The sequence below is a fragment of the Hemicordylus capensis genome, chromosome 4 (assembly GCF_027244095.1).
Source record: "Hemicordylus capensis ecotype Gifberg chromosome 4, rHemCap1.1.pri, whole genome shotgun sequence".
NCBI lineage: Eukaryota > Metazoa > Chordata > Lepidosauria > Squamata > Cordylidae > Hemicordylus > Hemicordylus capensis.
In genome coordinates, this window is record NC_069660.1 from 318738661 (window position 1) to 318750869 (window position 12209).

A 12209-nucleotide genomic window follows, 5' to 3' on the forward strand; every position below is an offset into this window, starting at 1 on the left:
GTGTGCCAGGCCTGTGGCTGCTCGTGTGGTCCGAGAAGGGCCTTTCTTCTGGGGGCCAGAGGCCATGGAGCAAGCGAGGCCGTCCCTGGGCAGCAGCTTGATGTCTGCCTGCGTCTGGTCTCTTTTGCCTGCGGTTTGGCCCTAAACCCTGCAGCAGCCGCCGCCGCCACCAAACCCTGCCGGAAGCCTCCTTTCTGCTTGGCTCCGTGTTAATCGCAGTGGCGGGGTCTTCCAGCCCTCCCAGGCGGGAGCGTTCAGTGGAACAGGCAACACTTCCTCTTGAGCTTGTCTCGAGCGGCTGCAGCAACCACCTCGGGGTGGCCGGCTTTTAATGAGGAAATGTTTAGAAAACCGCTGAGCGCAGGGGTCTGGCTTAAAGGCCGAACTAGGAAAACTCAGCAGTCTGGAATGCAAACAGAAGCCAAGTGAGGCCAGAGCAGCACAGCCTCCGCGCTGGGAAAGGCCGAGTGGGTGTGGGGGGGGGCGGGGGGAGGCACAGGCAGGCCTCGGACAGCAAGGTGGCCTCCTCTTCCATTTGGGAGTCCTTCTGTCTAAACCCTCGGAGCCATCCCCCGTCCTCATGGGGTTGTGGGCCCTCGCTCGGTGGCTGAGCACCTGCTTTGCAAACCAGACAGGAGGTCCCCGGCTCACTCCTGGGCATCCCGAGCTGAAAAGAGCAGGCAGGAGGTGGCGTGGAAGACCTCGGTCCCTCTGGAGCCTTGGGAGAGCTGCTGCCAGTCAGAGCAGACAACGCTGGGCCAGTTGGACCCGCCTCCTTCGTTCCTGTGAGCTGTAGAAATATCTTGGGAAGAGATTGCTGCCAATGGTTTGTGTATTAGAAAAGGTGATACCTCTCCTCTCTGCCCTCGAGGCTGTGTAGAATCCCAGTTTACCAGCCCAAGGCAGTAAGACAGAAGCAGATCCCCGCGACATCGATGGCAGTGCTTCAGTTTTAAGGCCGGAGGACAGAGGCAGCTCTTCACCCCATGCCTGTGCTCCAGACTGGGATGGGCCGGCAGGCCCCCGGTGGGAAGCTCAGGAGGCAGAGAGCGGAGAGGTCTGGCTCTTGTTCTCCCTCTCCCCGAACTCTCTGCGTTGGCCTCCTGTCCCCCCCCCCCCGCGGGAGCCCCCGTCCCCGGCTCCGGTGAGCATCTTGTTCTCAGAGCCTTTTGGCCGCAGAGCCGCCTCCCCTGCACAGGCTTCTCGCTCCCCTTCTGGATTCCTGCAGGGGGACCAGCTGTGTGTCCTGAGCTTTCTCTCCCCACACCTCTGGGGACTCTCAGGCGTAGTAGGACGTGGGGCTGCTGATCTGATCGGCCGGCCGGCCAGCCCCTCCTCGGCCCCCGTTCTTCCGTCAGTGCTCTCAGCTAATAGCATTATGCGCATGGTGTTGTGCTAATTCAGAACTAGACCTCTCATTTGCATAGACAAATTACTGTTTGGATTAGCGCTAAATAGTTGTCAGCGGATGCTGGAACAGATTTGATTGGGCTGGAATGGCTCTTGGCATCATGGCTGAGGCGCAGAACAGGGAGGCGAGGCGGATGGTTTCCGATGCCGAGTCAGCCTGTGGAGCCAGCACATATGCAGGCAACGAGGTGTGTGTGTGTGTGTATCTGGAATTATGTGACATGTAGAAGAAGAGACAAGTCCCTAGTCCTCATGGTTGTGGGGAGGAATGTGAGAGCGTGTGCAAGTGGCTTCGGGGGCCGTCTCTGAAGCAAGAGGGGGTGTCAGGTGACTCTGTGGGGCTCTGTTGCCCTCTGCGTGTCTTTGTCCAGGCCCGGCTCCGTTCCCAGGCGCCCCTGTGATGCCACGGCAATGCACGGCTGCCCCCATACCAGGGGAGGGGGAGCTCTTGGCTCCTCCTTGCTGGTGGCGGGAGAGCGCCTTCCCTTCTCCTCCTGGAGCTGCTGCTGCCACCGCCTCCTCCTGTCCTGCCTTCTCGTCTTCCTCCCACTCCCTGGCATTTGGAAGGGCAGAGTGCAGGGAGTGGGGAGCAGAAGGACCTGTGGGGCAGTAGCGTGGTGGCCTGGATGGTGTGGGCTTGGGGAGGGGAGGGGGCAGCAGCAGCTGGGGACGCTCTCCTACGCTTCTGCCGGCTGCCGCTGAGCTGGCTCCCCCCCCCCCACCTGCAGGGCCTCATCGGGGGCCAGTCCTGTCGGAGAGCGCAGGCTGTGTAGACGGAAGGACCCGGTTTTGCTTCCTGGTCTTTCCGGTCAGGGGATCCTGGGAAGCAGGGCTGAGAGTGCGGGGGGTGGGCAGAGGCGCAGGGAGCCGCTGCCCGTCTGAGGAGCGGTTCTTGGCCTAGCTGGGCCAGTGGGACAACTCTATAGGAGGCAGCTGCATATGCAAGACTCGGAGCATTTGTGCTCGCCTCTACCCAGCGCACTTATTTCCATTCTCCATATTGAGGCAGCCCACCTGAGGCTCTTCGGCTGTTGGGTCCCCACTCCCATCATCCCCAGCCCCAGTTCACTGCAGCTGGGCATGAGGCGGGTTATAGTCTGACGAAGGCTGGCGAGCAAGACTGGCCTCCCCTGCTTGTCCCAAAGCTCTTAATTGTCTGAAAACATGCAAGAAAAAAGCTGTGAGCCTTCCCTCCCTCCCCCCCCCCCGCTCGGGCATGGATTCTCATTGCAGACATTTGGGTTGCTTGGGGAGAAGAACCTGGAGATGTTTCTGGCTCAAAGAACTTGCTTCTAGCGGGGGGTTGCAGGCCAGCTGAAATGCTGCCCAGGTGGGCATCTGGCCCGGAGCATGCCAGGGCCAGTGGGAGTGCAAGCTGGTGGGTTTTCTAACTGCCACGTGGAAAGAAGAACCCTGGTGAGGAGCCTGTTGGGCCGGGCTCCGAGAAGGGGTCTGGCTGGGAGCCGGAGTCCTGCTTCCTCCCCTCAGGCGTGTTGCTTTTGTCTCCCTCTGCAGGTCCTTGGCGCTCAACAGCCCCCGCCCCCCCTCCCCAGGGAGCAAGCCCCAGGCCCTGCAGCACCGCTGGAGGAGCAAAGGCCTGCGCTGCATTGGCGGAGTCATGTACAGGGTCTCGGCCAACAAGCTGGCCAAGACCTCCAGCTCGCCAGCCAGGGGCAGTGAGCCGGCCAGCAGGAGCTACGCCCGGGCAGGTAGGCTGGGCGGCAGTGTCGGGGTGCTGAGTGTTTGCCCGTGTGAATGCAGAGCTGGCAGCCTCCTCCGCTGGAGTGGCAGGCATCTGGAGCGGCCAGTGGCCTTGCCCCGGCTTTGGAGGTGGATCTGCCAGCTACGTCTTTCCTGGGGCCAGCCACCCCCCAGGTTGTGCTATGCCCTGCCCTGCCCTGCCCTGCCCACTGCTGCCTTAGCTGGATTGTCCAGAATGGTTTTGTTCACCATTGGGGCAGAGTGGCCCAGAACTGAGCTTTCTAGCTCAGTGCAAAGTCTTTGGCAAGATAGCTCAGCTCTTCCACAAGGTATTTAGGATCCGCCTTGCAGGGCCTGAGCTGCTAGAGCAAATCAGACCTCATTACAGAGCCTCCGCTGTGTTGCAAGTTAGTTAAGATCCACCTGACAAATCCTTAGTGCTGCTGAGGTAGCGTCAGTATCGGTGCTTGCAGGCAACCCGAGTTCATCTTCCCGAACCTAAGCAAGAAATGCCTGGATTAGCAGAGTGATCAACTGAGTGAAACAGCGAAAGCCTGCACCAACTTTGACCACTTCTTAGCAGAATTCCTGTGCAGTTGCTACCCATTGGGGGCCCATAGCCCAGAGTGCTGCTGTATGAGAGTCCAGATCTGGGCTTGCACTTCTGGTCTGGGTTGTGGGAAGTATGCTTGTCGTGGGGATGCCTCATGGTGATCGTGTGGAGGCACTCTGGAAATATTATTGAAGGTGGGGCCATATTCTGCAGCCACCACTTTTCGTGCAGCTTTCCTCAGTGAGGAGCAATCAAGGTCCTCTCAAGCTGGACTAAAATGTTTTTGTCTAAAGCAGACCAACTCCCGTTTCCTCCTCTGATTCCCACCCAGGTTTCTTTTTAATGCTCCTGGGAAACCGTTTACCTGGAAAAGATGTTTCATCAACTTCATCCCCCGCCGCACCCCCATCTCCACCATTATCTGCACACTTTTTAAATTTCCATCTTCAGCGCCCAGTGAGTTAATCCACGGTTTAAGCTAAATCTGCACCCTCTACACCTGCTGAGATGAGGTGCCGTAAGCATTTCTCCCCGCTCCTCTCCCTTCTCCGGCTTGCCCCGAATTTCCCACTCAATTTCCTCTCTCATGCCTTTTACTGGCGATGGGGGGAGCAGAGCAGGGCAGCTGAGGAGAAAGCCAGGAACTGTTTGTTGTTTGAGAGGCTGGTTTTTGCTCTTGATTTCTGGCCAGGGTTGCTCAGATGCCCAGAGCCCCCGCTCAGTTCTTCTGCTGACTGGGTGTTTGCGCCCGTCCGGAGCTCTCGCTAATCCCTTCTTTATGGTCTTGTTTAGCAGCTGCTTTGCCTGCTCCTGTCCCTTTTAAATATTTCATTCACTTTGGTGTTTTTTTGTTTGTGGGGGGGGGCGGGGAAGTATTTATTTTCTGTTCTCATTTGAGTTGCTTTCAGAGATGGAGGAAATGAGGGAATTAGATGCAGATTGATTTTTTCATAGTTAATTTGGACAAGAATCGATCCCAAAGATTTCTCTTCATCTTGGTCTGCCCCACTGTGAAATTGGGGTGCTTATTCGGGAGCTCGACAGAAGCATTTCAAATCTGATTAGGCCATAATCAGCAGGCCCCAGGTGTGCACCAGCTTCTATCTTGTTTGTCCTACCTGGCTGGCTTCCTCCGAACAGGCAGGCAAGGGGGGTGGCCCATCTCCAATTACGGCAGGGTCACTTCGCAGTCTGGAAAATGCATCTCCCTTTCCAAGGGTTGGAACTGCCCAGGGCCCCCCTCTCTTAGATTTTCGAGTCTCTCCAGGGGGACTTCTGTCCCTATTTCCTCCGTGTCTTTTCAAACCTCACTGCTTCTGTATAAATCTGTGTAGTTTTTTCAGACCCTGTTTTGAGACCCATGGTAGGGATGTGCCCAGAACTGGTGGCTGCCGGTTCGAAGGGGGGGGATACCTTTAAGGACTGGGGAGGGTGCTCTTACCCCCCACCCCCGCCACGTTTCTCCCACCGGCACTGTGATTTAAAACAGTCCCACAGGGCAGCAGCATACCTCCTTGGCACCCTGGTGTGTCACGGACCGGAAGTGCTTGGTGCATGTGCGTGATCTGGGCATGCGCTTCCAGCCACTTCTGGTCCGCAACACATCAGGGCAGCAAGGAGGTACGCTCCCGTCCTGTGGGGCCATTTTAAATCACAGGTCAGGCGGGGGAAACGTGGCAGGGGCCGGGGCAGGGATAAGAGCACCCTCCCTGGTCCTTAAAAGTATCCCCCCCCCACCTTCAGACCGGTGGAAATGCTGGACATTCAAACCAGTTTGGAGGTGTGTAAAAAGGCCTCCAAACTGGTTCTGTGCACCTCCCTAATGCATGGCCCTGGGGACGTAGAGAGCTGTTGCCTTATGCTTTGTTGGGTCCCTTTAGTTCACTGAGCCCTACATGATCTCCTCTGGCTTCAAGGAGCTCTCCAAGGGGCTTGGGCTGAGAAAGAGAGAGGGGTCTGTCTGTGCTGCTGGAGACCCTGTTGAGCTGGAGATGCTACCACTGGTCTCACCTGGGACCTCCGGCATGCAAGGTCTGCGCTCTGCTGCTAAGATGTGGGGCCTGCTCTAAGTAAGTGGATGGTGGCTGCTCATGCCTAAGGGGCAAATAAATCAGTCCAGCTGGCAAACCTGTTGGGGGTGAGGGCAACGCCTGCTCCTCTCATTCCAATGCTGGGTGGCCTGGCCCCCACCCCCAGGGATCTCACAGGGGATCCACTTGTCTCTGGGCAGTGCAGAGATTCTCACAATCCACAATTCCTCTGCATGTGCGCACACACACACTAGAGATAAGCAAATTAAATTGAATCTGGGTGGTTCGAGTGATTCAAATTTGAATTGAATCACCCCTCAAAAGGGCAATTAGATTCAAATTCAAATTGAATTTTTGAAATTCAATCCAAATTTGATTCAAGGGCCGTTTGGCACCTTTAAAAACCATTCAGGCCCCCTGATTGCTTAAAAAAGGTGCTATAGCAGGCTCAAATTGATTCAAATTTGATTTGAATTTGAAACAGATTTTTGAAATTTGATTCAAATTTGAATCAAATCAAAAATTTTGATTCATGTACATCTCTAACACACACATCCCATCATCACCACGACAGACATTTTGCTAGAGAGAAAGAGTGTTGAACTCGACTTGAAGCCACGTTTCTGTTTGTAGCCCCATTGTTTGTCCTTGGGCAGTTTGCAGTGTTTGAGCCTCAATTCCCTGTACTTTATTGATTGGTTGGTGATTAAATGTGTATACCACCTTTCATTAAGACAACCTCAAAGTATAAGACAAGCTCAAAGTTAATTACAGTATAAGAGAAAACAATGCAAATCAATTGGACCACTAAAACAATAGTAATATTAAATCTGAATATTAAAAAGTACAAATCAATTTAAAAGTTAAACATGTACACCATAAAAACAAATAAGATGCAGCATACAGAGCAGAAGCAACAATAGAATAGCGCAATTGATCAAAAAGCCTGGGTAAAAGGCCAAGTTTTTACTGGCCTTCTAACAACTATAAGGAAGACTGAGGAGCGGATGCTTACTGAGAGAGGGAGTGTAACATGGGAAGAATAGTACTGGACCAGATGGGGTGGGTGGGTGGATGAATTGCATTGACCCCGACATCCCCAACTTTGGTTTAAACCAGGGGTGGGCATAATTGGTCCTCCAGCTGTTGTTGAACTACAACTCCCAGCACCCCCAGCTGCAATTTATTGTGGCTGGGGATGATGGGAGTTGTGGTTCCAAAAAAGGGTTGAGGGCCAAGTTTGCCCACCCCCGGTTTAAACCATTGTTGGCTTTAGCAAGGTGATGGGTTTCAGCTCCCAGGAACAATAACAATCATAATGCTTAGCACTTCCACAGTGCTTTAGAGTACCTTTTAAATGCAGCATTGCTAGAATATTTAAAGAATCCCTGTCGGGGAGTTCAGTAATAATACTATCCTCATGTCTCAGCTAGGTGGACTGAGGCTGCAAGGGAGAAGTCTTGTCTGTGGCCACTTGGTGAGTTCTCACAGAGGCCAGATCCCAGGTGCGTCGGCAGGATGCGTCTGCTAAGAGCATCTCCTCTCCCCGTGCTGGCATGAGCGGCAGGGTCACAGCCACTTTCCAAGTTTCTTTTGGAAGCGAGAGCTTCCCAGCTCTCCTGTGTATTGGGGGCTAGCAGGGAGATGGGGGATGCTCCTGACAGCTTAATTGCTTGGCATTTAACTGAGGTTGGTTATAATTTTGTCTTGCAATGGTGCTCTGCACCTGGATTTGTTGAGTCAATATTTTGTCTCCATCTATCATGACTCCAATTTAGAGTCAGGGTGGAACTTTTGAGCTCTTCTGCTGCAGTGGTTCGTCCAGACAAGCCGGGGGTGGGGTGGGATGGGATGGGGGGGCGCCAAAAGTTCCCAGAGAGGTTTACAGAGATTTTGTAAAGTAAAATCTTATAAAATAAAATGGCTCCCTGTCCCCAAAGGGCTCACAACCTAAAAAAGAAACATAAGAAACCAGCAACTGCCACTGGAGTGGAGGGATGATGGATAGGGCCAGTTGCTCTCCTCGTGCTAAATACAAGAGAATCACCACTTGGGAGAAACAGGTGTGATTGGGCTGCTGGGAACCAGAGGCAGCTTCACCTCATTCAGTGCCCCCCCTGGCTCATTTGGACAAGCCGCTGCTGCTCTCCTCTTGCCTGCCAAGCGGCTGGGCTGCTTTGATACACTTCTAAGCGGTACCATTCGTAATCCAAGGGCCCGAGCATACAGAGCGCCCCTTTGGTCCATCATCCCTTGTGCTGGCCGCTCTCCGTGTCCCAGTTCGGGGCGCCTTGTTTCCGGTGGCTGGAGGGACTGGATCTTCACCAGCTGTCTGACCCGGCCGAGAAAGACGAGAGAGCTGTTACGGCAGATGGGGCAGACAGAGACTTGATTCCGCTAGTGAGAGCCCCGCGGCAGGTCTGCTGTGGGCTGTGGCAGGGCACAGATCAAAAGCGCTCCAGATGCCAGTGCTAGAATTCTGTCTCTGGAGTGTAAGCAGGACTCAGGTGCTGCCTGTCAGCTGCTTCTGGAGGACGGAACCAGCAGCTGTCTGAACTTGAGCCAGACTTCTCTCCGTCCAGGGGGTTTCTAGATGGTATTCCTTTAATTCCATGAACTCGCCGGCCTTGGATGCTTCCCAGAAATGACCAGGGGGGCAGCTAATTATTTAACTGCCTGTGCTGGGCTGGTCTGCCTCCGTATTTCCCCCCAGGCCCAACCTGATTCCCTTTCCCTCCCCCAGCCCCAGCCCCTGCTTATGAGCCCCTGGCGCAAGTGAAGAGGGCTGGTCTCGGGGCCGCGTCTAGCTCGGAACCCTTTGCAAGATCAGTGGCCAATCACGAGGCTGCCAGCCCTGATCAAGCCAGTCATCCATCTCTGCAAGCGAGAGGGAGGCTGGCCGCTTTCCGGCAGCGCGTCCGGCAGCCGCCTCGTTATCGCAGACACGGAGAGCAGTGGAGAGTTGCGCCAGGCGCCTTTCAGCTGGCGGAGCGGAGCGGTTGTGTGGCGGTCTTCACCCTGTGCCTCAAACAGGACGCGTTTCGGCAGAGGGGAGAGCTGGCCTTGCTCCAGCTCCGAGGGTTGATGTGCAAAAGAGAGTTTGGACCTCATTGGGCAGTGCCAGTGGGAAATGCACCAAAGCAGAGGGATCTGGCCAGGATCTGTTGTCTCGGGCCTGGTCCTCTAGACCCCTGTGTCTCCGGACTGTTAGTGGTGGCTCGTGTGACATCCCTCCATACCCTACAAATTCACTACACACAGGAAGCAAACATCGCCTGCCCTTCTCCCTGACGTGCTAGTTTTCTAGTGCAGGGGATTATGGGAATTGCAGTCCAACAACATCTGGGGTCCAAAGTGGGAGAACCTCTATTCTAGTGCAAAGAAGAGATTTTTGTATGAGGCCTTCGGTTGTGTGAGGTTCTCTCCCCCCCACCCCCCGCCAACTCAAGTGGTGCAGTCCAGCTCAGGTTTCCTTCAGCCTCCCCTCTTTGTGAGAACCTGGCTGGAAATGCAGAGTGTTGGGCCCACAGCATGCCTGGAAGCCCTTATCCAGGATACAGATGGGAGCAGCCGGTGCTTCCTCAAAGGTGAGGGGAGAGAACTCTGCATATGCTCAAAGGCACTTTCTTCTTGATGGATACTTCATGAGGGTATTCTCACGATCACTGGAAAGCGGGCTAAGGGAGCTTAGCCCATTTTCCAGTCATCGTGAGAACCAGTGGACTCACAGGCAGGCCCAGTGGTTCCCTGGTGGCTAACCCGCCAAAGTAGCCCTCTCCTGAGCCCAGGTTACCGGAGCGAGTGCTCCGCTAACCCGGGCTTCCTGAACCTGTATTGCTGCAGTGTGGCTCCATGCCACGGCAACACATGAGAAGACCCTGCAAGCAGCCTCCTGGGCTCGGGGGTCTCTCCAGCATGTCCCTCACGCTCACGCAGGATATCCTGGAGCTTCCGGGGGCTACATGGCCCCTGATCCCCACAGCCCCCGCCGGCTCCGTGATGGAGCCGGTAGTCATGTGGGCAGTTGATCCGGCCACCCAGGGCTGCAGTAGTGATTGTCTGCCGGGAGAGCAGGCTAAGCCCGCTCTCCCCACAGAACTCCCTCCGGCGGCTCTCACTGATCATGAGACTCGCCTCCATGTGTTTTAGCAAGGACAGAGTCCTGGGATAGAAAGCAAGTTCTGGGCCTTACCAGGATAAAGCTCTAGGTTAAATATGTCTCCATGGTATTAAGATGCAATCCTTTGTATGCCCTCTTCGTAGATGGTCCTCACAGAGCAGCAAAGTCAGGAAATGGGAATTGATTTGTTTACTGCACTTGCATTGTGAAGTTGTTAGCTGCTTTGGAATAGTAGGATAAAAATGTTTGGAATAAATAGATACACATCCCACCCTTCTGCCAAGGACCTCGGGGCAGCCTGTATGAGGCTGTTACACGTTATCCTCTGAAGTCCTTCAAGCTGAGAAATGATGACTGATGCAAGGCCTCCCTGTGGGCTTTGTGAGGATTTGAAACCAGAACTTCCTGGCCAATGTTTCGCTCTTTAGCCCCTGCCCTAGACTAGCTCCTAAATACTTTCCCCACATTCTGGAGCGGGGCAGGGGTGGGGCTGAGACAGAGATGACCCAGGAAGTTTGTTGGAGAAGGTAGGAAGTGAGCCAGCGGCGTATGGGATGATCTCAAAGCTCATTCTCTCCGCCACTGTGCAAGGAACACAGGAAGTTGTCTTCTGCCGAGTCAGACCATTGGTCCATCTAGCTATACACAGACTGGCAGCAGCTTCTCCAAGGCTGCAGGCAGGAGTCTCTCTCAGCCCTATCTTGGAGATGCTGCCAGGGAGGGAACTTGGAACCTTCTGCATGCAAACATGGAGGTTTGCATGGGGCTATTTAGTTTAGAAAAAAGATGACTGCGGGGAGACATGATAGAAGTCTATAAAATCATGCATGGTGTGGAGAAAGTGGATAGAGAGAAATTCTTCTCCCTCTCACATCACATTAGAACCAGGGGTCATCCCATGAAATTGATTGCCAGGCCACCTCCAGCCTCAAAGACACGATGCCTCTGAGTACCAGTTGCAGGGGAGTAACAGCAGGAGAGTGGGCATGCCCTCAGCTCCTGCCTGTAGGCTTCCAGCAGCATCTGGTGGGCCACTGTGTGAAACAGGATGGTGGACTAGATGGTGCAGCCGGGCTGTTCTGATGTTCTTATGAGCTGCTCTTCCCAGAGCGGCCCCATCCCCTGGGGAAATATCTGACCGTGCTCACAGCCATAGTCTCCCATTCAGATGCAAACCAGGACAGACCCTGCTTAGCAAAGGGGACCAGTCATGCTTGCTGCCACAAGACCAGCTCTCCTCCCGTCTCCTACAGCTCTTCTCCCTGAGCTCTAGCATTACACTCGGGTCTGTTTTGAACTTGCTCCTTCCTGCTCGTGCCTCCGTCCTGCGCCCCGCCCCGCATAGGCCAAAGGCTCATTTTGCTTGGGCTCTCTGCAGTGATGCTTGTTTAACAGAACCAGGGCAGCTGTGATGCATTTCCTGAGCTCTGGAACAGACCAGCTTTACCAAAGGGGCTGGCTTGTGCTGCCCGCCCTCCCTCGAATGGAGGTTGGGCCACACCTTCGCCTGCCAGCTGGGTGATGGATTTGACCAATTGAGGTAATAAAGAGTGTTGCCTGCCTGCAGAGAGCTTTTGACCCTGTTCCCTTTTCCTCCTCTGGCAAGCCGGGCTCACGAGGCACAGGCAGTGGAGGAAATAGGTGAGTCAGTTCCTGGGGGTGGGGCGTGGTAGTGCAAAGCACCCTTTTCCCAAAGTAATTTCTACTGAGAAGTTGTGGGGAGGGGGTGGGGGTGGGTCGGAAGGCAGCCTCCGGTACAAGATTGAAAGCAGCAGGAACAAAATTAAGGTTTGACATTGTCCGGAAAGCAAGCCTGACCTCAATCTGTTGAAGGGCCGCTTAACACACTCTTGGCACTCTGATGGAATTGAAGAGGCCCACCAGCGGCATTGGCAGGCGCCCTCAGGGTTCCCTGGGAAGCGGAGTTGGGGCTTGATGAGCTTTCCTCTCCGCCTGGATTGTGTGTTCGAAGCTCTCCGCACATGCCGCTGGTCATAAAAAGCGGGAAGTGTAACGCCAAGTGGGGCAGAAGAGCTGGAAGTCTGTGTTGCAGCAGAGCAGGGGGTGCTGCAGGCTGCCCACGGGTGCTGGCTGTGGCTGCGGGAGACCTGGGTTCAAATCCCTGTTGGACTGGGACACTAGGGCTGTCTTCAGGGAACCTTGGCGGGATGCAGGGCCTGGGGCAAACCAGCCAGTGTGGGCCCCCCCTTTTAGTTAATTTTAACTAAAAAGCTTCTCCGAGGGAGGGCAGGATGCCTCCTTGTCTTAAGGAGGCTGTTGTTAGGCCACTCTTGAAGAAAGATGCGCTGGATTAATCGGAGTTAAGCTAATTACAGACCTGTTTCTAATCTTCCATGGTTGGGCAAGGTGGTTGAGCGGGTGGTAGCCTCTCAGC

The 12209-nt window shown here is 54.7% G+C and overlaps 1 protein-coding gene across 2 annotated transcripts in view; it reads left to right on the forward strand.

Moving 5' to 3' along the window:
* ZC3H3 (zinc finger CCCH-type containing 3) overlaps positions 1-12209 on the forward strand; it is a 379413-nt gene that overhangs the window by 269685 nt on the left and 97519 nt on the right. For both annotated transcript variants that reach the window (XM_053250211.1, XM_053250209.1), the window contains one exon: positions 2926-3119. In XM_053250211.1, coding sequence (XP_053106186.1) covers positions 2926-3119 — 194 coding nt within the window. The remainder of the gene's footprint in view (positions 1-2925; positions 3120-12209) is intronic.